Genomic DNA, 23,836 nt, shown 5'->3' with positions numbered 1-23,836 from the left:
GTTTTTTTCCTTCTTTAATTCACAAAGCACCTTCTGCTCCAAAGTTTAATCACCTAGTTGATCAGTAAAACATGCCATATTCAGATGAAAAAAAATCAATTGTCATTCCAGTTACTATTTCCCACTTAGCACTTTGGTTTATTAAATCAGATCCTGGTGAGATTTATTAGATAAAGGGATGACACAGAGTTCTATGTTTCTAAAGTGCATGACCAGCCTGAGCTGTGGTGTGTCTGGGCTGTGCCCAGTTGCTCAGTCGTGTCCGACTCTTTTGTGACTGCACGGACTGTAGCCCACCAGCCTCCTCCGTCCATGGGGATTCTCCAGGCAAGAATGCTGGAGTTGATTGCCATACCCCGTCTAGGGGATCTTCCCAACCCACGGATGGAACCCAGGTCTCCCGTGTTGCAGGCGGAGATTCTTTACTGTCTGAACCACCGGAGAAGCCCAAGAATACTGGAGTGGGCAGCCCATCCCTTCTCCAGGGGAACTTCCCAACCCAGGAATCGAACTGGGGTCTCCGGCATTGCAGGTGGATTCTTTCCCAGCTGAGCTGCCAAGGAAGCCCTACAGTGTCTGAATATTCAGTTAATCAGTCGGTGTTGATTGAGTGCACACTGTGTAGCAGGAATCCAGCAGTCAGAGAGGCACACGCGTTCTCGGTCCTCCTGGAGCTTGCAGTCTCGTGAGGAAGATACGGTCACAAGCACAGTGCAATATATTTGATGGATAGGCTTTATTTTTGCTTCACTATATTCACTCTACAGTAGCTGTTTGGGTGACATTTGCCCCTGCCGTCAGTAAACGTCCATTTACACGTGTGTGATTGGAAGCATCTCTGCAGAGTGTATAGACTTCTCAGCTCCTAGAATGTCTTTAGTAAAGAAAGGTAGAGAGTATGACCATGTGAATTAGACCTTCATTTTGTTTTTGGAATCTGTTCACCAACCTCTGAAAGGGCCATGATTAACATCATGTGGTTCTTAGCTTCTCTAACAGGGCATCAGTGTGCAAATGCTGTAACAGGTTAGTGAGAGCTTTAGTGTTATGCCACATAGTAAAATAAATTGTAGGGTGAAGTACATGTAACCTTACCATTCTTTATGGCTCTTGTTACAACTCAGGTCCTCTTCACGAATGGAGGTGAAGCTGGGTGATTGAACAGATTGTGTCTTTATAAGCTGTCGTTTATGAAATTGGTAAACTCTCAAAACAAAAGTAAAAACAAAAAACACAACAAACCCACCCTACAACCCTATGATTAGCATGCAATGAATAATTCCTATACAGGCGGATCTGTAATATACCCTGGTCATGTTTTAGAATTGCATCTTTCTTGATCAAGCACCCTCCATTAATCAGTCTAATTTTTAAGTAGCCTTTACCTTGGACAAGTCCTGAAAACTTTCTTCTTCCTGGTTGTCTCATGGTCTCAGCACTTGGTACAAGCTGTTTTGTCCCACATAGGCCCAAAACAATGAAGACACCCTTGCCTGTAACTGCAAAGAGTCTTTCCTAGAGCCTCCTTCAGCCTTCTTATCTTCTTTTTCCATATTAGGAAACAGTGAGCCTTAAACATTTAAGTGACTTGTTCAAGGCTTATACTCTGCACAGTCTGGAGAGAGCTGAATTCCTGACTTGCTCTGTCCACTGCATTTCATGACCAGGTAGTGTATTTACTGTCTTATTATCAATTACCCAAATGCCTAAAATTGTTGAAAAAATATATAATAAACTTATGAGAAAACGTGGTATGTTTCCGTGATTTTCATAAATTTAAGATGGTCACTCATTTGAATATTTTTGCAAAACCAAGGTTTAAACAAAACTTGGAAGCCCTGGTGACAGTCTTTGAATTTCTTTGTAGACTTAAAAGAACTCAGTGGAGTTCTGATACTGAGTATGTCGCAGTGAAAGCTCCGTCTTCTGATTAAGTAGCAACAGAAAACACTATCCTGAAGAAATTTACTAACAATGTGGATGTGTGTGTATATATATATATATGTATAGAGAGAGAGAGAGAGAGAGAGAGCGTGCGCACATATCCCTACTGAGTGCCTTACAATTTTCAATCAACTTTATTGAGGTATAATCTATATATAACAAAATTCACCAATGCTAAGTGGTGAGTTTTGATAATACATGTACAGTTTGTCACTACGACTACAATCAGGAGCTGCTAGAATATTTCTATCACTTCTCAATATTCTCCTGCGTCCCTTTGCAGTGAATCTTCCCCACTCCCCCAGTGCCAGCTCTTAGCAGCCCTAATCTGCTTTCTGTCACTGTAATGTTGCCATTCTTATAGTTTCATAAAAACGGACTCTTTTGTACATAGCTTTTTGTATCTGACTCTCCCTGGGGGCAATACTTTTAAGACTTGTCCATGTTGTTCCATGTGTCAGTAGTTTGTTCCTTGTTTATTGCTGAGTAATATTCCACGGTGAGGTCACACTACAATTGTTTATCCATTTTGCGGTTTATGGACATTTTGATGGTTATGAGCTTTTGAGTACAGATCTTTAAATGGCCATAATGTTCTCCATTGTCTTGGGTTAACACCTATGAGCAAGGTTCCTAGATCAGGTGGTAAGTGTATGTTTTAGTTTATAAGAAACCAAGAGGCTCTTTTCCAAAGTGGCTGTATCCTTTGGCATCCCTACCACATGAGAGTTCTAGTTATTCCACATCTGTGCCAACACTTGGTAAGATTAGTCTCTTTAATTTTGGTTCATCTAGTAGGTGTGTATAGTGGTATCTGTCTGGTTTTGATTTGCATTTCCCTTATGATTAATGATGATCGTAATGATGTTGACCATTCATGGTCTGATTTGCCATTTGTTTATCTGCTTTGTAGAAATGTTCAAATCTTTTGCCATTTGGTACTGGTGGTCTTCTATTCGGTTCAGTTTAGTTCAGTCGCTCAATCATGTCCGACTCTTTGTGACCCCATGAATTGCAACACGCCAGGCCTCCCTGTCCATCACCAACTCCCAGAGTTCACTCAAACTCAGATCCATCGAGTTGGTGATGCCATCTAGCCATCTCATCCTCTGTCATCCCCTTCTCCTCCTGCCCTCAATCCCTCCCAGCATCAGAGTCTTTTCCAATGAGTCAACTCTTCGCATGAGGTGGCCGAAGTGCTGGAGTTTCAGCTTCAGCATCAGTCCTTCCAAAGAACACCCAGGGCTGATCTCCTTCAGAATGGACTGGTTAGATCTTCTTGCAGTCCAAGGGACTCTCAAGAGTCTTCTCCAACACCACAGTTCAAAAGCATAAATTCTTCGGTGCTCAGCCTTCTTCACAGTCCAACTCTCACATCCATACATGACCACTGGAAAAACCATAGCCTTGACTAGACGGACCTTTGTTGGCAAAGTAATATCTCTTTTCGATGTACTCTCTAGGTTGGTCATAACTTTCCTTCCAAGGAGTAAGCATCTTTTAATTTCATGGCTGCAATCACCATCTGCAGTGATTTTGGAGCCCCCAAAAATAAAGTCTGACACTGTTTCCACTGTTTCCCCATCTATTTCCCATGAAGTGATGGGACCAGATGCATGATGTTCATTTTCTGAATGTTGAGCTTTAAGCCAACTTTTTCACTCTCCTCTTTCACTTTCATCAAGAGGCTTTTTAGTTCCTCTTCACTTTCTGCCATAAGGGTGGTGTCATCTGCATATCTGAGGTGATTGCTATTTCTCCCGGCAATCTTGATTCCAGGTTGTGCTTCTTTATTTAGTTGTAAAAGTTTTTTATATATTCTGGATACAAGTCCTTTATCCAATATTTGTTTCATAAATATTTTCTTCCATCTGTGGCTTGCCTTTTCATTTTCTTAATATAGTCTTTCACAGAGCATAAGTTTTAACTGTAAGTTTAATTTATAAATTTTTTTATTTTGTATTTTGAGCTTTTTGTATCTTATCTATTTGCCTATTCCAAGATCGCAAAGATTTTGGCCTGTAAAATTTTCTCCTAGAAGTTGTATAGTCTTAGTTTTTATTTTTAGCTCTGAAACTCATTTTGAGTTAGTTTTTGTTTATTATTTGAGGTAAGGGTCAAGGGTCATTTTTTTTACAGATAGATTTCTGATTGTTTCAGCACTATTTGATGAAAAAACTAATCTCCCCTTATTGACCACAAATATACATATGTATTTCCCTGGTGGCTCAGATGGTAAAGGGTCTGCCTGCAGTGCTGGAAACCTGGGTTTGATCTCTGGGTCCAGAAGATTCCCTGGAGAAGTGAATGGCTACCCACTCCAGTATTCTTGCCTGGAAAATCCCATGGACAGAGGAGCTTGGCTGGCTATAGTCCATGGGTGGCAAAAGAGTCAGATACAACTGAGGGAATAATACTTTCACTTTTCACGCATATGTATGTGTGTGTCCCAGTCTAGTTTGGGATCCTCTGCTCTCTTCAGTTCATCTGAATATCTTGTGTCATGCCAGACGCACACAGTCTGTTTTGTTTTTTTCTTTAACGTCATGCGGCATGTGGCATTTTAGTTCCCCGAGCAGGGCTGGAACCTGTTTCCCTGCAATGAAAGTCTGGAGTCCCAACCACTGGACCACAGGGAATTTGCACACGCTGTGTTAATTATTATTGCTTTTCTTTAAATCAGTTAGTATAAGTCCTCCAAATTTCTTCTTTTCCCAAAATAGTTTTGACCTGTCTAGGTCCTGTGCATTTCTATCCAAGTTTAACAGTCCATTTGGCGATTTCAACAAAAACCTTGCTGGGATTTTGATTGGAATTTCATTTTATCAGTAGATCAATTTGGTAGAAATTGACAGCTAAGAAATACTGAGAATTGAAAAGATCTGTTGGGCCTTGATTTTGGATATTTATTGCATTTTACTAATATCCACAAACTCAATTTTATTTATTATTTTTATTAATATTCTCTGAAAATGCTGAAAAAGATTTTGTGAAGTTTTTCAACTTCCCCTTACATGACTAAAAAAAGATTTTTACCAGACAGGAAATGACCAGCTCTTAGATTTGATTCCTTTTTCTGGTGAGCAAATGAAAAAAGGGAAAGAAGGGAGAAAATAACTTTTCAGTGACCTAGCAAGATCTTTACAGCTGTTAAACCATGTGTAAACCAGTGCCATTTTAAGCCCAGTTCTTATCACCATTGTGTAATATTAATATAATCATCCTCCAGGCCAGTGCCTTTCACAGTATGGTTTCTGAAATCATCAGTATCAGGTGGAATCTTCCAAGAAATGCAGTTCTCCAGCCCCGCCCCAGACAGGCTAAATCAGAAACCTGGAGGGGGGCCAGCATAAACCCTCCCCCAATTCTAAGTTAAAGACCCGCTGTCATGGGCTTTTTTTTAAAAAAACAGCTTTATTAAGGTATAATGGATATACCAAAAACATGCATGTATTAATCATTGACTTTTTAAGCTTAGGAATTACCCTATATGAGTTTTTTTTTTTTTTTTCTGGAAGATAAGTCTCAAACTTTATCAAAAGAAAGAGAAGAACAGAGAGCATTATTGCCACAGGTGATACAGAAATAAAACTCACTGCTGCTAAGTCGCTTCAGTTGTGTCTGACTCTGTGTGACCCCATAGACCACCAGGCTCCCCCATCCCTGGGATTCTTCAGGCAAGAACACTGGAGTGGGGTGCCATTGCCTTCTCCAAAAACTCACTGGACCTGCTAACAGTGGTAGAAAGGGAGAAATCAAACATAACTCTGAGGTTTTTGATTTGTTGGGCCTGCATTCCAGAAGTTCTTATGTCACACGGCCTCTGATTTGTTCATCTGTCGATCTCTGAATTCTTATATTGCTCTAGAGAAGGCAATGGCAACCCACTCCAGTACTCTTGCCTGGAAAATTCCATGGATGGAGGAGCCTGGTAGGCTACAGTTCATGGGGTCACAAAGAGTTGGACACGACTGAGCGACTTCACTTCACTTCATTCGTGGCACAGTGTTAATGATGGAGCGAAACGTGAACTGCTGATGGGAACAAAAGAGGAGATCTTAAATCTGGTGTCTTTTTTTTCTATTTAGGGTGGACAGGAGGCATAGGGGTTAGAAAATAAATTCTCAGCTTGTTGGGAAAGTGATAATAAGTAACTTTAAAACGTTTTTCTAAGTTTTCATTTATTGTAATCATTTGCCGTTGACCAGTTTTACCAAGAAAAAAAAATGTTTTGAGTATTGTCAATGATCTCTGCTTTTAGGATTCTAGGTTCAAAGAAAAAAATGAGTATGAAATGGGTACAATTCTCTTGTTTGAAATTGCCAGAGTATTTTCATAAGTAGAGGCATAACTGAAATTATTAGCTGTTAGCTGGCAGAAGAAACACTGCCTTCTAAAACTAATAAAAATTTTAGGGGAAAATCCTAATTGAGAGGAGCAAACCTCTTACACCAGACTTTTGTTACAGCTAGTCCTCCTCGATTCGTGACAGTAGAAGAACTTCTGGAGACAGCGAAAGGCGTCACGAACATGGCCCTAGCCCATGAGATTGTTATAAACGGAGACTTTCAGATTAAACCCGTTGAGCTGCCAGAAGACAGGTAAGGTGGCTACTGAGTTATCTTGTTTGGCAGAACACTGCCATTTCCCAGTTCTGGAAATACTTTCTTCACTTGATGTATACATTCTAAAATATTTTTCCTTTTGTATGTTGCTAAAAAATATTCCTTATCCTTTGGAGTTATCAGAGTTTGAAAGTGTATCTCAGGACGACTGATCCTTGACAGTGTCAATAAAAGGTCTGGAAGTCTTGCGTGTTAGCGTCTCCCCAGTCCCTAGCACTCAGCTGCCGCCTTTTGCGTGCTCCTAGTGCTGTTTCCTTCATTTCTTCTTTGTAACTGTCACATTGTGCTGTAGTTGTTGGTTCACTTTCATTCTTCACAGATTGTAAACTCCTCAGAGACAAGGACTGTGCTTTATTCTCTATCCCTACCCAGCACCTGGCCCATATTATATTGAATCTGAAAGTCTATTGACTGTAAGATAACACTGTTAAAAGATGGATTGTCGCAAAAAGGAAAAAAAAGCATTTCCCATTATAATTGTGAAAGTACCATGGAACACTTGGGTTTCTGTTGACAGAACAGTGGCTGCCGAGTCAAGCAAGCTACAGAGTCTCCCACGTGAGGCTTCTAAACAGGACTTTACAAATGTTTCTTGTATGTTCTGCAAGGATAGTGCTTTTTCATGTCCCTAGTGAAGAATTACTTGCTTTGCTCTCATGACATAAAGACTGGCTTTCCTGAAATGTTATATATAAGTTGTTATAATCTGGTACCTAATTAAACAGTTGTCCCGTATGTCACATGAAAATAGGATAATTTTAGGAAAACTTCAAGTTTAAAGTCTTAAACTACTTAATCATAAACATCTTAGGAAATTTTCTGATATCAGGGAACTTAAATGAACAGATCTGAGCTTTCCAGTATTATTTTTATCATATGGCACTGGTATAGGCTGTTAATTGGACTAATACCACCTATCAAACTAGATGAAAGTTACTCTCTCCATTGAAAAAATACTTATTAAGAAAGGTACTTATTGAAATAAATCACCAACTAAAAATAAGGTATGTGATTGGTTTAAGTATGTCTGGGAACTCTTTCCTTCATCCAAATAATTAAAACAATTTTCTCACTCTAAACCCATAGAATTTGTGCTTTTGAGAGTGATTTGAGACAATGATATTTGCTTTTTTTCCATTTGCTTCCAGCTTGGAGAAGAGAGTAAAGGATATTGTCCATAAAGCTTTTTGGGATTGCTTGAGTGTCCAGCTAAGTGAAGTCCCCCCAACGTATGACCGGGCCATCAAGCTTGTTGGTGAGATCAAAGAGGTGAGGCGAAGAGCAAGTCGTGGTGCTTTCCTGGTGTGTTAGGAGTTTTTAATCCCACCTCTCTGTGTTAGTGTACTGGAAGGCTTTAAAGAAATTGAAGGATGAAGATTTTAAAGTGCTTGCTGAAATGTGGGTTTAGTGTATTTGTGGCTTACTGCCCTTAAAAAACTTTCAAACAAGCTGTGATAACCTGAGGGCATTACTCTTATAAATGAAAAAAGGTTCAGATTTTTAAAAAACAGAATTACTTAAAGAAAAAAAGTTATTTTATAAAATATGATTTATAAAAATCTTAACAGATATGAACACCTTCAATACATAAAGACCAAAAAAGTGACTCAGACTTTGGGATAAAGAAGGTATTAAGTAGAGGGTAGAACTGTTTTTGCAGTATTTTTAGCAACAGTTTCTCAAAGAAGTAATATGTCTGTGGAAATTACCATTTGCCATTGGCTCACAGACTCACATTAATTAATGTGTTTTTTTTTTTCACTTTTAACAGTTTTTTCTTCCTATGTCCAGTTGATTGCTTTCTTAGAGCTTAAATGGAAGCTTAAAAAGCTAGTCTAAATGATTTGTAAACATGTTTTCCTATAGATTTGTTGAATAAGAGGTTAAAATATGTGCACCATTGCACTAACAATTGGTAAGCCCTTTTTTGGATAATTGTAAATTCCTTTACAGATCATAAAAAATGCCATCTGCCTAGGAAGCTTTGATTAGCGTGGCTGTGCTCTCTTATAGACTCTCCTGTCCTTCTTGCTGCCTGGTCACACTAGACTGAGAATCCAGATAACAGAAGTCTTGGATCTGGATCTGATAAAGCAGGAGGCAGAGAACGGGGCCCTGGACATTTCCAAGCTGGCAGAATTCATTATTGGCATGATGGGGACATTGTGTGCACCTGTGCGAGATGAGGAAGTGAAGAAACTGAAGGACATTAAGGAGATAGTGCCCCTCTTCAGGTGGGTAATGTGTTCATCACCTTCAGGGGACCTAAAACACACAGCCTGTTTTCAGAGTCAGACTCCCTCAGGTATAAGTATTCATGCCTTAAAAAAAAAAAAAAAAAAAGATTAAAAAGCAGACATTTTGTTGTGCTTATGTCAGCAGCGCATATCCTAAAACTGGAACAATACAGATCCCTTGGCAAGGATGACTTGCAAATCTGTGATGCGTTCCACATTTTAAAAAATAATGATTATAATGAAAGAAGCAAGGAGGGAGGGAAAAAAGGAAGTGAAGAGAAGGGGAAAGCTTGAAGGAAAAGAGGAAAAGACAGTGAACTTGAGACTCTGGGTGAGGTTACAGTATGTATACTCTTTAAATGACCGAAGGCAAATCAAGGCAAAGACTGATCATTAGCATATATTTTTAAAAAGTTAAAATTTAAATCTGTTTTTTTACTAAAAGCAATATAAATCCAATAGAACAAAAAGACATGAAATATTTTTTAAAAAGCAAACATTTTGTAAACTACAGAAAAGTAGAAGGAAAAAATTCACCCATAAAAGGCACAATCACTATTGTCATATTGATATATAAATTTTTTTAGTTTTTTTGCCTCAGCATTTTATTTTGAAAAATTACAAATCTACAGAAAAATTGCAAAAACAATATAATTAACACTCAAATAACATCTATATAGATCCACCAGTTTTTAACATTTAGTCAATTTGCTTTATCATACATTGAGGATGTATGCATGTATGTATGTATTTTTCCATGAACTTTCTGATGGTTAATGCCAGATGTTATATTTCATCCTTGACTATTTCAGCAAATACTTCCTAAGATTGTGGATATTCTCTCACATGATCAGAATACAACCAGGATATTTAAGAAATTTAACATTAAAATAATCCTATTAACTTTTAGTCCATATTAATTTCCTTTAGTCTTTTGCCTGTATATTTCTAAATATATATAATTATAATTAAATTTATATAATTTTTATTCTAATATGGGCAGAGGATTGACATGATGCTGCCTGAGAATTTGACCTTTGGTTAAATTCTTAACTCTTTTCTGTAAACAGATATCAAAATGCTACTAGGCAACATTGCTTATGGGGAAAATAACCACTGACTGGTAAATTGCCTGTGGACAGAAAGGAATGATAATGAACTATAAATACTGGATGGGATACCATACTTGGTATTTCCTCAAGTGGGGAAACTCTTGTTGTTGTTGTTGTTGTGGGTAACTTGTAACTGGACATTCCCTCCATAGACACCCTAGAAGGCATACCTTGGAGTTGTTATGAGCTTTTAAGCCGGGGGGGCTCCCACATTTCTGAGCTATCTGCTCATGGTTGATATTGTAACTCTTCTTGCAAAGGAGTGCTTGCTGTCACCCTGTTGGCAAGCTGTGTGAATAGATGGTATCAGACTTGTGGTTTACAGTTGTCTTGTGAGTCTGTTGAGCTGAACCAAAGAAGACCTCCCAGTGTGCATTGCAAGCCTGCCTTTTTTTCGTTAGTATTACACCCTAATTATTTCATTTATTTTTTTCAATGAAAGTGTCATTGAGATCATTGTAAATTCACATGGAGTTGTAAGAAATAATACAATGCACTCTATCCCACCTCTCCCAAGGGTGACATTTCACAAAACTATCATCCTCAGTGTTTTGATCCTGATACAGTCCACTGATCTCATTGAGATTTCCTACATACACATGTATGTGTTTATGTATAGTAATTTTTATACAATTTTATCACCTGAGTTTGCATATCCACTACCGCATTCAAGATACTAAATAGTTCTGACACTCAAAGGATCTCTTGCATTGCCCTTTTATAACCAACTCATATCACTTGTTTAAACTCCTCAGAAGTATTTTCAGTGGCTGCAAAACATCCTTTTTCATAGATATTATTAACTGTTTCTCTGTTAAGATATACAATTAGATCTTGTATAGTTATTTAGTACTTAACCCTGTAGTGAAAACATCTCTGCGCAAAACATTTTTCTGTATTTTAGGTTATTTTGTAAAGATAGGTTCTTAAAATGACATTACTGTGTCAGAGGATGTGAACAGTTTTAAGACTCATTGCATGTTAGCAGGCTCCTTTTCAAAAGTTTTATAAGCAAAAAGTTTCATTTCTAGGTTTCTTGACATCATCATGCTATCAATATTCATTACCTAGAAAAATGCCCAGCATTGTAAGGTTACCTGAAGGTTTAGATAGAACATGTTTAAAAGACTGCCTTAAGATAGTTACTGATTTGTTCATTCATTCCACAAGCTCTTACTGAGTACATCTTATGTGTTAGGCTGGTGTTAGTAGAAATAAAATAGTCAGTAACAGCCTGTAATCTAGGCTTCCCTGGTGACTCAGATGGTAAAGAATCTTACCTGAAATTCAGGAGACCCAGGTTCAATCCCTGGGTCAGGAAGATCACCTGGAGAAGGGAATGGCAACCCACTCCAGTATTCTTGCCTGGAGAATCCCATAGACAGACGAGCCTGGCGGGCTACAGTCCATGGGGTAGCAAAGAGTCGGACACAACTGAGCAATTCAACTTTCACTTTCAAGAGCCATAATCTAGCCAAGTTAAATGCGGAATTCCTTGGAAGAGAGTCCTCTGGGGAAGTAGCTTGTAGCAAACTCATCCAAACTCAGATTCCTGCTGGAAGGAGAAGGGACTGGGGAAACTGGTTTTACACACCCTACCTGAAGGAGGCTGCAGTGGCCGCTTAGCGCCAACCGGTTGTAGCTGTGATGGAACGTGGGCCCGGGTTGCCAGATCTTTTGATTTTTCAAGAGAAACTAGAAATCCCAGCCTTTAAAAACACTGTGAGCACAAAACATGTTTGTGGGTCACTTCTAGCCAGTGGTCTGCCAGCTGGCACTTTCCAGTGGTCCTTGCGTTACTCTAGGTGAGTGCAGGGGCCTGTTGGGAATGCTCAAAGGAGAGGCACAAGGCCCTCCAGAAAGTGGGCTGCCGCGTGTACTTGGGAGTGGGACAGAGTGGTGGCGGGGAGGGGCCCCGAATTGTGCCTCAGGCCGTGTATCCTTTCCCATACGTGATCACCTTGTGTGTGGGTGAGTTTATTCTGTCGTATGATGTCCTGTCAGCCCCAGAGGGCATCAGGAGATCCCAGGGATGTTTGATCTGACTGTTACCTCTGGGTAGGGCCCCACCTTCTGCAGGTGGGTCACGAGGCAGCAGTGCTGCAGGTGTGGGGCAGGCATGCTCTGGAAGGCATCTTTGGTGTCATGTCAGTTTTGCCCATCGGGTGCTTTCAGAGCACAGACTCACAATTATGCTGTCAAAGCTGGAGCATAAAACCTGCCCTGGAACTCAGAGACTAGGGCAGGGGGAGAGAAAGGAGAGAGTCAACTTTCTTCCTTTCCTAGGAAAGGAAATTAACCTGTAAGCTCGGAGACCCCATGGTGAGCTCTGTGCTCTTAACCTCGGTCTGGGGGGCTGGGGCCATTCTTCCTCTGCTGCCGTGAGGGCTGACCTGGAGCCAAGGAATGAGCTCTGGGCCAGACAGGCAGTGGGGAGAGTGATGTTTGCCTAGGGGCACGGGTGGGATCAGAGAGCAGCTTAAAAATTTGCAGTCCTTTCTTCTAAATTTGTTTTTCTTAGTCTGCTTCCTCATGGCTTCTCCAACTTTTCTTGCCACCCTTTCCAGGATGAAAAAACTACCTCAAATCAGCTCACTTCATTTTTTTTTTTTTTAAAACAGCAGTGTTTACTTTGCAAGTGCCTAGTGCTAAATCCTCTTATCTCTTCCAGGGCAATTTTTTCAGTGTTGGACCTAATGAAAGTGGACATGGCGAACTTTGCTGTCAGTAGCATTAGGCCGCATCTCATGCAGCAGTCGGTTGAATATGAAAGGAAGCAGTTTCAGGAGTTCTTGGAGAAGCAGCCAAGTATGTTTAATGTTTTGTGGTGCTTATTTGTTGTCTGTGTGTTTTTCATTTTAGTCACTGTTGCTTGTTGCAAAATGATACTTTCAAAACAAAATGAAAATTTAATATGGGAATACGTGCGTGCGTGCTAAGTCACTTCAGTCATATCCTACTCGTTGTGACCCTATGGACTGTAGCCCGCCAGGCTTCTCTGTCCATAGGATTCTTCAGGCAAGAATACTGGAGTGGGTTGCCATGCCCTCCTCCAGGGGATCTTCCAGATCCATGGATCAAACCAGCATCTCTTATGTCTCCTGCATTGGCAGGTGAGATCTTTACCATTGAGCCACCTGGGAAGCCCAGCATGGAAATACAGTAGTCTCATTTGAAGACAGAAAAACAAGACGTTAGGCCTTGATAACTTAGTTGACAAGCATGAGAACTGTAAGTAGACGAGGAGAATAGAAATTTAAAAGAACAATGAAATCCTAAATTAAATGAATTTTTAATGAAAACATCAGCTTGAGGTAAATTGTTTACTTGGCCTTGATTTAAAAAATGTGACAAACTTCTTAGGACTGTCTAGCTGACATTTCTTTTGTCTATGAGGTACATCAAGAAATTTTGCTTTGTTGTGTGCGTAGATCTTCTGGTTTCATAATCAGAAAAGGTTTCATTTTTATGAACGTCTCAGATGACTGCTGGGAACGGTTAACTTCAGAGCCAAACTATGTTGATTTCTAGGGTCCTTTTTTTGGTCTCTGCCTTGGCAGCAGATGGTCTCAGTGAATTGCGGTCTTCGGTTCCAATTTATTATGCATTCCTTTTAGCCTGTAAATTTGCTGGTCACAGATGAAAATGGCAGTCTCTGGATAGATTGTGTAGTCTGATCAAAGTCGTTAATTCAGTGCCCCTGCTTTAATTTAATTTACTATGTACCAGCTTTGCCACTGGAGAAGGCAATAGCACCCCACTCCAGTACTCTTGCCTGGAAAATCCCATGGACAGAGGAGCCTGGTAGGCCACAGTCCATGGAAGTCGCTAAGAGTCGGACACGACTGAGTGACGTCACTTTGACTTTTCACTTTCATGCATTGGAGGAGGAAATGGCAACCCATTCCGGTATTCTTGCCTAGAGAATCCCAGGGATGGGGGAGCCTGGTGGGCTGCTGTCTATGGGGTCGCACAGAGTCGGACACGACTGAAGCGACTTAGCAGCAGCAGCAACAGCAGCTTTGCCACAGATGACCTCACAGTAAGCCTAGGAGGTAGACACTATTTTTTAAACCAATTTTACAGATGTGGAAATAGGTTTTGAGGGATTTTTGACCATAACTGATGACCACAGGGATTTCCCTGGCGGTCCAGTGGTTAAGAATATGCCACAGGTTCAGTTCCCCATAAGGGGGAGATTCCACATACCATGGGGCAATTAAGCCCACTCACCACAACTTTTGAAGTCTGTGCTCCACAACAAGAGAAGCCACCTCAGTGAGAGGCCCTCACGCTGCAACTAGAGAAAGCCTGCGAGTACAAAACTGACCCACTCAGCTCTTTTTCTCAACCAGTATTGTACTGCACCTCAGGAGACATCAGGGTTATAGTTTACAGGCTAAAGAGCCTTAGAGTAAGGGCCAGGTGCCAGCAGCCGGGGCCTAGGCCCTGAGCCGGCCAGAGTCACTCGCAGCATGAAAGCCGAGGTTTCCCAGAGCTGGTGGCCTATAGAATGCTGCCTCCAGAGGCTAAAGAGAGAGCAAGGCCCAGAACAGAGAGCTCGGCGTGATCAGCGTGTGGGCGGACCAGAGGTGTGTCCGGCTGCAGCCGTGAAGAGTGGACTCCAGCCATGCCCTCGACTGCCCGTTTGGTGGTAAGGCGGCCTCCGCTGATGGGGCTGCAGCCTGTTCGTGTCCTGTCAGAGGGGTTTTTTTGCTCCAACAATGTGGACAAAAGCTTCATCTTCTTGCTCTTGTGTCCCTCAGAATCCCTGGTACATTACTCAGCTTAGAAGAGTAGGAAAGCATGCCGGCAGATGTGAGACAACCAAGGTCCCCTCAGTGGGGTGGGGGAGTTCCCCCCAAATGCCACGCAGCATGTGCCAAACAGGTGACAGGACTTACCCCGGCAAGGATGACCGTAAACCAGATTGATAGGAGGCTGAGATCCAGACAAGGACAAGCCTCATTTTCAGTGTGGAGGGTACTTTACACTGGGAAACGCTAGCCAGCATCTCCCCCCATCTGTTCCTGGGCAGGAATTTTTGCATCTCACTGAGCTGGACTTATCAGAGCTTCCAGCCGCATGTCATGCATGAGTGGCCGGGGTGGGAGAGAAAAGAGTAAAAGTCTGAAGGTCTGAGGTGGCAAGACCAGGGTGCGTGCGCTGTGCCCACTGTCGTGGTCAGCCCTCACCACCGCCTCCGAGGTGGCGCTGGTGCACGCATGCTAAGTTGCTTGTCGTGTCAGACTCTGTGTGACCCTGTGGACTGTATTTTCCAGGCCAGAATACTAGAGTGGGTTGCCATGCCCTCCTCCAGGGATGCCATGCCCTCCCCGACCCAGGGATTGAACCCGTGTCTCTTACGTCTCCTGCATTGGCAGGCAGGTTCTCCACCACTAACGCCACCAGTGCCGGACCTTTCATTATGTGAAGAACCTTGACAGTCAGACAGACTATGATGAACCTAAGGTCACTCAACTGGTAATTGCCTGTCCTGTGATGTAAACCGAGGTCTGTTTGATGCCAAAGTCCATGTTCTGTGCTTTACCACACTTCCAGGATGATCTTCCCTAAAGTAATTCTGGGAAATGTCTCAGAGTGTTCAGTAACGTTCCAAGTCTTGCTTTTTCACAGATTCCCTGGACTTTGTCACCCAGTGGCTGCAAGAAGCCACAGATGACCTTATGAGTCAGAAGTATAAAAATGCCCTGCCAGCTGCAGGAGGGGCCGCCGGCTCTGGGGACGGTCCCCGGCTAGATCCCGTGGCCGTCCAGAATTATGCGTACCTGAAGCTTCTGAAGTGGGACCACCTCCACCGACCCTTCCCTGAAGTAGGTGCTCCAGGGCAAGCTGACTGCTCATTTCTTTCTTGTACTGCTGAACTTCTGAAAAATAATAGTTACAACTCACATAGCAGAAAGGTATTCCTTTGTAAACCGTGTAATTCCTGGGATTTTAGTACATTCACACAGCTGTGCTTCCATTACCGCTGTTTCATTTCGGAACATCGTCATCACCCGAAAGGAAACCCCGGACCCGTTAGCCGTCACTATTCTCCCTCCTCCCCTCACCCCTTGGCAACCTACTCTCTGTCTCGGTGGATTTGGCCTATTCTGGACTTTTTGTTTAAACGGAATCATACAATATTGGCCGTTCATGTCTAGCTTCTTAGCATAAAATTCATCCATGTTGTAGCATGTATCAGTACTTCATTCCTTTTGTTTTTTTAAACTGTGGTAAAATATATGTAAAGTTTACCCCCACCCGCCGCCTTGTTTCTCTGATTGAACCCTTTGGCTGTGGGATCTTAGTTCCCTGAGCCAGGGATGGAAGCCCCACCCGCTGCCTTGGAAGGCAGAGTCTTAAACTACTGGGGAAAGTCCCTACCATCTTTAAGTGTACAGTTCTGGGCATTAAATGTGTTCATGTGACTGTGGAGCCATCACCACCCCCCGTCTACAGAGCCAGCTTGAAGCTCTGTGCTCTTTAAGCACTGACTCCTCCTTCCGGTCCCCTCCTGTCCTCTGTGTTTCTGGATCTGACTGTTCTAGGTGCCGCATATGAGTGAAACCACACGCTGATTTGTCCTGTTGTGTCTTGCTTGTTTCACTTAGTATACTGTCTTCAATGTTCATCCATGATGTTGCTCGTGTCCGCACTTCTTTCTGAGTCTGAATCTGTTCCATTGTGTGGCTCACCCCATTTTGCTTCATTCATCAGCTGATGGACACTTAGGTTGTCTCCACTTTTAGGCTCTTGTGAACTGTGCTGCTCTGAATATTTGTGTACAAGTTTTTGTCTAGACATGTGTTCCCACTTCCCTTAGGTATGTACCTAGGATTAGAACTGCTGGGTCACGTGGTGACTCTTTGGCGCTGCCAGACCGTTTTCCAGAGTATCTGCCTCGTTTTGTAATCCCACCAGGAGTGTGTGCAGCTGCTAATTTGTGCTGCCGAGCGTCTGCCCTGTTTTTACTCATCCTGATGAAAACCCTAACTCAGCGATCTTGCTTTTCAGTTTTATCTAAAGAAACTGCTTCTCCTTCCATGCAGAGCCATGTTTTTTTTCTTTTTTGTATGTTTTTCACAATAAGTGCTTCTAACTGCCAGAATCCCTTAAGGAGATGACTAACAAGGGATTCCCCAGCAAATAGGTGGTTTGGTGTCTAGACCCCCCTTCTTTTTTGAGGGCACTCAGGCTGCTTATCTCTAGCCTTCAATCCTGCTACTTCTCTAATTTTCTTTCTCAGTTCCTTATTTTTCCTTTTAAGATGTTGTGAGCCTGAGTTTTCACCTCTTGCCTCTGAGTTCCCTGTTTCATGCCAGACCAAGCTCTAAAGAGGGTGTTGAACTAAGGGTGGGGGAAGACTCCTTCCTGAAGAGTCGCAGGCTCTCTCATCTCTCTTGTAGATGTTTTGCTTGAAAAATTGCTGTGGGGAAAACAGTGTTTTCATAAGGGATAGGTATCCTCAGAATTGATCCTTGGAAATTCTTTTTCCCCCACCATAGGTAAGAAGTGGATTTATTTAAAGAGAAACACACTCCCCAGACAGAGCATGGAAGGCCTGAGCAGCCCAGAAATATGGCGTGATAGTTTTTATGGGCTGGGTAATCACATTGGCTAATGAATGGGAGGATTTGCATCCTAAACCCAAGGACTACATACTGCTAGGAGGCTTCAAAGCAATGACGCTGCTGCCATGTAACAAAGTGAAGTCAAAACAGGGACTGGTAAAGCCTCTCTGTTTGACAGTAGAGGAGTATCAGTCTTCAGAGATGGTTTTCACTTTGCAGAGAGAATTCTGGGCTAAGACTCCACATTGTTAACGTCCTGATTTGGTGCATTGGTTTCTTATAGCAAGACCGGTCTTTAAACTTCATTTGGTTAATCTATAAAAACTCAGATCGGATATCGTATCCCCCCAGACTCTCCATTGCCCTTTCCCTCACCCCACACGGGGGACTTTGGCCCAGCCGGACCCAGGCCTGTCCGTAACATGGGGACACCATCATGGAAGTTCACTCACTGGCTGCTTTCCGTGTGGCTTTGGGTTACACGGAAAGCTGTCATTCCTGCTTTTCCTATTGACAGTTAGTTTTTCTCTTTTTTTATTTACTCCCCAGTTCTTGAGAGCCTCCCTTGTGCTGGATGCTGAGGGGGATACGGAGGTGAAGAAATACATCTCACCCCTCCTTCCCTCTGGTGCCCGGGATAGAGTGGAGTTATTGAGTTCTGGCTCTGCCAGCTGCTTTATATACATGGTCTTTTTTCATCTTTATTTATTTTTTACTTTTATTGAAGTATAGTTGATTTATAGTGTTGTATTAATTTCAGACAAAGTGAATCAGTTATACATACACGTATATCTACTCTTTTTTTTTTACATTCTTTCCCCATGTAGGTTATTACGGAGTATTGAGTAATTAATTCCCTGTGCTATACAGTAGGTCCTTATTAGTTACCTATTTTATATATACTAGTGTGTACATGTCAATCCCAATCTCCCAACTTGTCCCGCTCCCCTTTGCTCATCTTTAAAACAGCCCCATGAGGGAGGAATCCCCGTTTTGCATAGTTGTGGGGGCTGTGGCCACACCGCCCTCTGCTGGTCACAGCTTGAACCTGCAGCTCAGGATGATTTCTGTTGTATTAATCGCAGACAGTTTTGATGGACCATTCTCGCTTCCAAGAGTTCCAGCTCCAGCTGGAGCAGCTGACCGTCCTGGGGGCCGTGTTGCTGGTCACGTTCAGCATGGCAGCCCCAGGGATCACCAGCCGGGCTGACTTCGCCGAGAAACTCAAGATGATTGTAAAGATTCTGCTCACAGACATGCATCTGCCGTAAGTGGCCAAGAGCTGTGGGGGAGGGTCTTCAATGGATGGTGCGAGGCAGAGGGTGGCAGGGAGCAGGCTTGGGTGGGGGTTCTGCAGCGTGAGACAGAATCAGGGCCTCTCACCAGGGACCGAGGAAAGCTGGCTCTCCAGTGCCCTGCAGAATTTATTCAGGGTCACACGGTCAAAGTTAGAGGCAACTCTAGGGTTGCTGAACAAGGCTCTGGGACAGTAGCTTTTAAATGTTTGTGACCAGGAAGTCTAGTAAAGAAATTCATCTTCCATGGTGACAGTACACACTTGATCACTCATGTAACTAAAACAGGAACTTCAGAAGTGAACTTACCCAGCTGTGCTGGATACTTCCTGATATTTCTATTATATTCTTGCTCCATTAAAAAAAAATATATTGCTTATTATCCAGTGTTACCCTACATTCACTACCAACTAACAGTTTTGTCAACGCAGCCCTGGGGAAAGGTCAAATAAGAACCAAATTGCATTCTTCCAGTGTGTGTGAATGTGATTGCAGTTTTTTGCCCTTTGCACACTCCTCACAGACGTTCTGTGCTGGGTGTGAATGGGTCATTTATCAACCAGCCGCAGTCCCCGCTTGTGTGAGGGCAGCTACTGTGAGTGCTCCTGTAGTGAAGTCAGGTTAGGTGATTGGTGCGGTTTCCACCTTTTGGAATGGTTCTAAATAAAGCTGCTAATGGTAAAGAACCCACCTGCCAGGGCAGGTAGACAGAAGAGACGCGGGTTCAATCCCTGGGTCGGGAAGATCCCCTGGAAAAGGGCATGGCAGCCCACTCCAGAATTCTTGCCTGGAGAATCCCGCGGACAGAGGAGCCTGGTGGGCTATAGTCCGTAGGGTCACACACAGTCGGACACGACTGAAATGATTAAGCACTCACACAAATAAAACTGTATCTGATGAGGTCCAACTTAGAGGATTCTTCAAGTGGAATGTCCACAGACCTCCTCCTCCTTACAAAGTGGAGAAACTGGCTGCTGAGTTTGCACACAGCCTGAGTGTGTTCAGTGCCACGAGGGGTGTATACGTGAGTCGTGACCTGGGCCTCAACAGCCGTGACTCAGGCCTGCAGGGTGTTTGCTGAGGCGAGGCCTGGCCTGCGGCCCTTGCACAGGTGTAGCCCTGGGCTGTTGCCCAAGTCCGCCACCAGTAAAACTGCTCTGTCACAGCTCCCGAGGAGTGGGGCCTGTCTGGCGCTCCCTCAGAAGGCTGGCCCCGGCGTGTCCACCCTGGCCCCAGCGTCGAGTCCCAGGGCTCGGACGTTTGCTCTGGATCCAGGACAGAGGTGATTGCTTTCTTAGAAAACACCCAGCACCATGAGGGCTTCCCCCGGAGATGTCAGGGGAGCCAGCGAGCCCCGGGAAATCGAGGTGTGAATTTCAACTTTAAGGTTTCAGTTCCGTTTATTCTTTGAAAGTAGTTAATACACCGTGTTTCTAAAGCTAAACAGACAGAGTGGTGTTCAGTGAAAAGTTTGTCTCCTGCTACCTCATTTCTGGTTGTTGATGTTGCTCCAGAGGTGTCCAGGGCAGGCCTCCGTCAGTTCCAGCCTTATTTCACCACAGATGCGAGCAAGAAGTTGGGTTTTAGATTGTTAGACCAGGTATAACCTGAGCCCTCCCCTCCCCTTTCTCTTAGAAGCTCCCCAAGTTGGGTGGACATGGTCTGAGAGGCTTGGGGCAGGGAAGGGTCACAGTTTCCCCCTGAACCGGCCAGTCCACAAATGGGTCGCGGGGGCTGGGGGCTGAGGGGACCGTGCACTCGATTCACAGGCCCTCCCTTCTGTGTTTCTCCTTCCCTTGTCTGCTCAAGCTCCTTCTGCCTGGAGGACGCCCTGACTGCCGTCGGGGAGAAGGTCTGCCTGGAGGTGAGCAGCTGCCTTTCCCTGTGTGGCCTCAGCCCCCTCACCACGGACAAGGAGGCCGTGCTCAAGGGTCAGATCCAGGCCGTGGCCAGTCCCGACAACCCCATCCGCAGGATCGTGGGTACGTCTGGGGGGAGTCAGGGCCGGGGATGTTCCTGCGATGGGCTGGTGGACATTGTGGAGGGTTTGATGGATGATGAGTGCTGATGGGTGAGGAGAGGGATTAATCACCACCGTGTGGTGAGGGCGACCCCAAGTTTCGGACAAGCGACCGGCAGCCAGCACTGTCCTGAGGGCTCTGGCTTTGGAATCCGGGTCTTGGTTCAGAACCCTGCTCCAGCACCGTGCAGTAGTGGGAAATATCTGTGCTGGTCTCTGCGCCTGGTTCCTGGCACAGAGCTCCTGAGACTCTGGTGGTTTCCTCCGTGAGAAGAGCACTGGGAGCACCTTTTATTCGAATATTTAGTCTTTTCCCCAGTTCCTGGTCCAGAGTTCCTGCAGCCTTTGGAATTTCCTGGGTTTGGGGAGCATCTTTTGTTCTGAAGAGGTGACTCTTTGGACTCCTTCTTGGGGGCTGGTCCCCCAACAGGCCAAGCCATGATTAGAAGTTTAGAACTTTCAGCCCTACCCTCCGTTCTCCAGAGAGAGGAGAAGAACTAGAAATGCCTTCAAGATGAACCCTTCATGAAAATCCCAGAAGTACAGGGTTTGGAGAGCTTCTGGATGCGTGAGCACATCCATGGAGTGGGGCGGGTGGTGCTTGCATCCCTGCTGCACGAGAACGGAGGTTCTGGTCCTCGGAATTCTCCCCGCCTCACCTCATGAGTATCTTCACTGTTCACTTGTATCCTTTATCACAGCCTTTATTAAGTAATAAACTGGTTAAACCTCCCTGAGTTCTGTGAGCTGCTCTAGCAGATCACAAATCCATGGGAAAGGATGCCATGTGAACCTCCGATGTATAGTCAAGTCAGACAGAAGTGGTGGGTGACCTGGGGACCTACTCCTCGTGGTTGGTGTCTGACGTGGGCATCAGTCTTGTGGGCCTGAGCCCTTAACCTGTGGGAACAGAGGCTATGTCCAGGTGGTGTCAGAACTGAGTAAGATTGTGGGACACCTAGCTGGGGTCACAGACAATTGCTTGGTGGTGGGAACCCCTCTCCCCAGATCTGGAGCCAGAAGTGTTTTGAGGGGCTTCCGTGTTGGCTCAGATGGTAAAGAAGTCTGCAGTTCAGGAGACCCAAGTTTGATCCCTGGGTTGGGAAGATCCTCTGGAGGAGGGCATGGCAACCCACTCCAGTATTCTTGCCTGGGAATGCCCATGGACGGAGGAGCCTGGTAAACTGGAGTCCATGGGCTCGCGCAGAGTCCGACACGACTGAAGCGACTTAGCACATGTGCCTGGTGGTCCAGTGGTTAAGACTGCACCCTTCCAGCGCTTCCACTGCTCGGGGCACAGGTTTGATCCCGGGTTGGGGAACTAAGATCCCAAGTACCAAAGGCGCGGCCAAAAGAAAAGGAAACACAAAACAAAACCCAGAAGTGTTTTGGACGTTGTAGCGGGGCAAGGGTGAAAAGCACAGCTGTAGTACAAGACTAGGATGGGTTTTCTATGCAGGTACTTACTGTGTAGCTTGAGCAAGTGACGTGATACTTGAGATTCGTCATCTCTAAAAAGCGAGTAATACCAGCACCTCTAGGGCTGCTGAGAGGACTGCAGGTGATCATATTAAATATAACTAAGGTCCTTCCTGCCAAACTTGGCCGCACATAGTGAGCACTCTGCAACAAGTCGCAATTATTAAAACTATTACTGTGCTATGTGAGCTATTCCTTTCCATCATCACTGGTTGATTCTGTTCACTGGTTGATCCAGGAACACATCTAATATTTAATTTTTAGGATTATTGTTATTTGATTGTGAAGTCCTTCCTCAACTTCTTTATGAAATCAGATAGCTGTTCATCTTATAAAATAATGAAAAGTTAGCAGGCTTCAGGCAAAAGCAGAATGATCCGTGGGTATCAGATTCTGAGTAGAGGTGGAACCAGCGAGATGGCTGTGCTGCTAATACTAGCACTTGTTTTTCTTTATTCCTAGGTAATATTTTATGATGGAGAAGGACATGGCAACCCACTCCAGTAGTCTTGCCTGGAAAATTCCATGGACAGAGGATCCTGGTGGGCTACAGTGCATAGGGTCACGAAGAGTTGGCCGCTACTGAGTGACTGAGCAAAATATTTAATGAAAAGAAAGGAAGTTAGTCCCTCAGTCCTGTCTGACTCTTTGCGACACCGTGGTCTGTAGCCCTCCAGGTCCATAGAATTCTCCAGGCAAGAATACTGGAGTGGGTTGCCATTCCCTTCGCCAAGGCAGCTTCCTGACCCAGGGGTTGAACCCAGGTCTCGAACCCAGGTCTCCCGAGTTGACAGGCAGATTCTTTACCATCTGAGCTACCAGGGAAAGTGAAAGTGAAGTTGCTCAGTCGTGTCTGACTCTGCGACCCCATGGACTGTAGCCTACCAGGCTCTTCCGTCCATGGGATTTTCCAGGCAAGAATGCTGGAGTGAATTGCCATTTCTTTCTCCAGGGGATCTTCCCGACCCAGGGATCGAACCCGGGTCTCCCGCAGCGCAGGCAGACACTTTACCGTCTGAGCCACCTGCCAAAACTAGAATGTTGTCAGAAGTGGGATTTATAAACAGAGAGTGACATGAATCAGTGTTTTTTCAAATGTTAGATTTTTCCACCCCAGGCCTGCCTTAGTTACAGTTTCATCTTTGGATTCCTCAAGGGGAGCCTCCTGCTGTTGCAGGGCCCTCGGACCCTCAAGACCATTGTCGTCAAGTGGGGTGTGGATGCGGGAAGGGGCTGAGAAGAGACCGCTGGCTACCAGGCTGCTCCCTTGGTTCTGCCAGCTAAGTTGTTTAGTCACAGCCAGTGGGGGTGTGTTACTGGGATCCAAAGAGTGTCAGTCAGTCACACCGGAGAAGGTTCCCTAGTTGAGGGGGGCATGAAGTTTGAAAACGCTTATTCAATATAAATGCCCCTGTTGCTTTTGTAATAAAATCTGCAAGGTTGCGGCTTGCACACGCTCTTCTTTGGCAGCTGAGGCTACACAGGAAGGTGCAGCACTATCATGGGGTGGGGGTGGGGGGGCTAAGAAAGCATCAAGCTAAGTGATT

The 23,836-nt window shown here is 44.2% G+C and overlaps 1 protein-coding gene across 8 annotated transcripts in view; it reads left to right on the top strand.

The window, feature by feature from the left end:
• The window catches only part of TCP11L1 (t-complex 11 like 1), a 37,060-nt gene that overhangs the window by 8,556 nt on the left and 4,668 nt on the right, over positions 1–23,836 (top strand). For 6 of the 8 annotated variants that reach the window (XM_018059276.1, XM_018059272.1, XM_018059277.1 and 3 more), the window contains 7 exons: positions 6,413–6,545; positions 7,718–7,838; positions 8,583–8,803; positions 12,590–12,726; positions 15,556–15,752; positions 18,581–18,762; positions 20,600–20,772. In XM_018059276.1, the coding sequence (XP_017914765.1) occupies positions 6,413–6,545; positions 7,718–7,838; positions 8,583–8,803; positions 12,590–12,726; positions 15,556–15,752; positions 18,581–18,762; positions 20,600–20,772 (1,164 nt within the window). Of the gene's footprint in view, positions 1–1,558; positions 1,668–6,412; positions 6,546–7,717; positions 7,839–8,582; positions 8,804–12,589; positions 12,727–15,555; positions 15,753–18,580; positions 18,763–20,599; positions 20,773–23,836 lie in introns of all 8 variants that reach the window. The other 2 variants (XM_018059279.1, XM_018059278.1) reach the window with 2 other exon arrangements.

This window comes from Capra hircus, chromosome 15 (assembly GCF_001704415.2).
Source record: "Capra hircus breed San Clemente chromosome 15, ASM170441v1, whole genome shotgun sequence".
Taxonomy (NCBI): domain Eukaryota; kingdom Metazoa; phylum Chordata; class Mammalia; order Artiodactyla; family Bovidae; genus Capra; species Capra hircus.
Note: the sequence above shows the minus strand (reverse complement) of the source record. Positions and strands in the feature narration are given on the sequence as shown.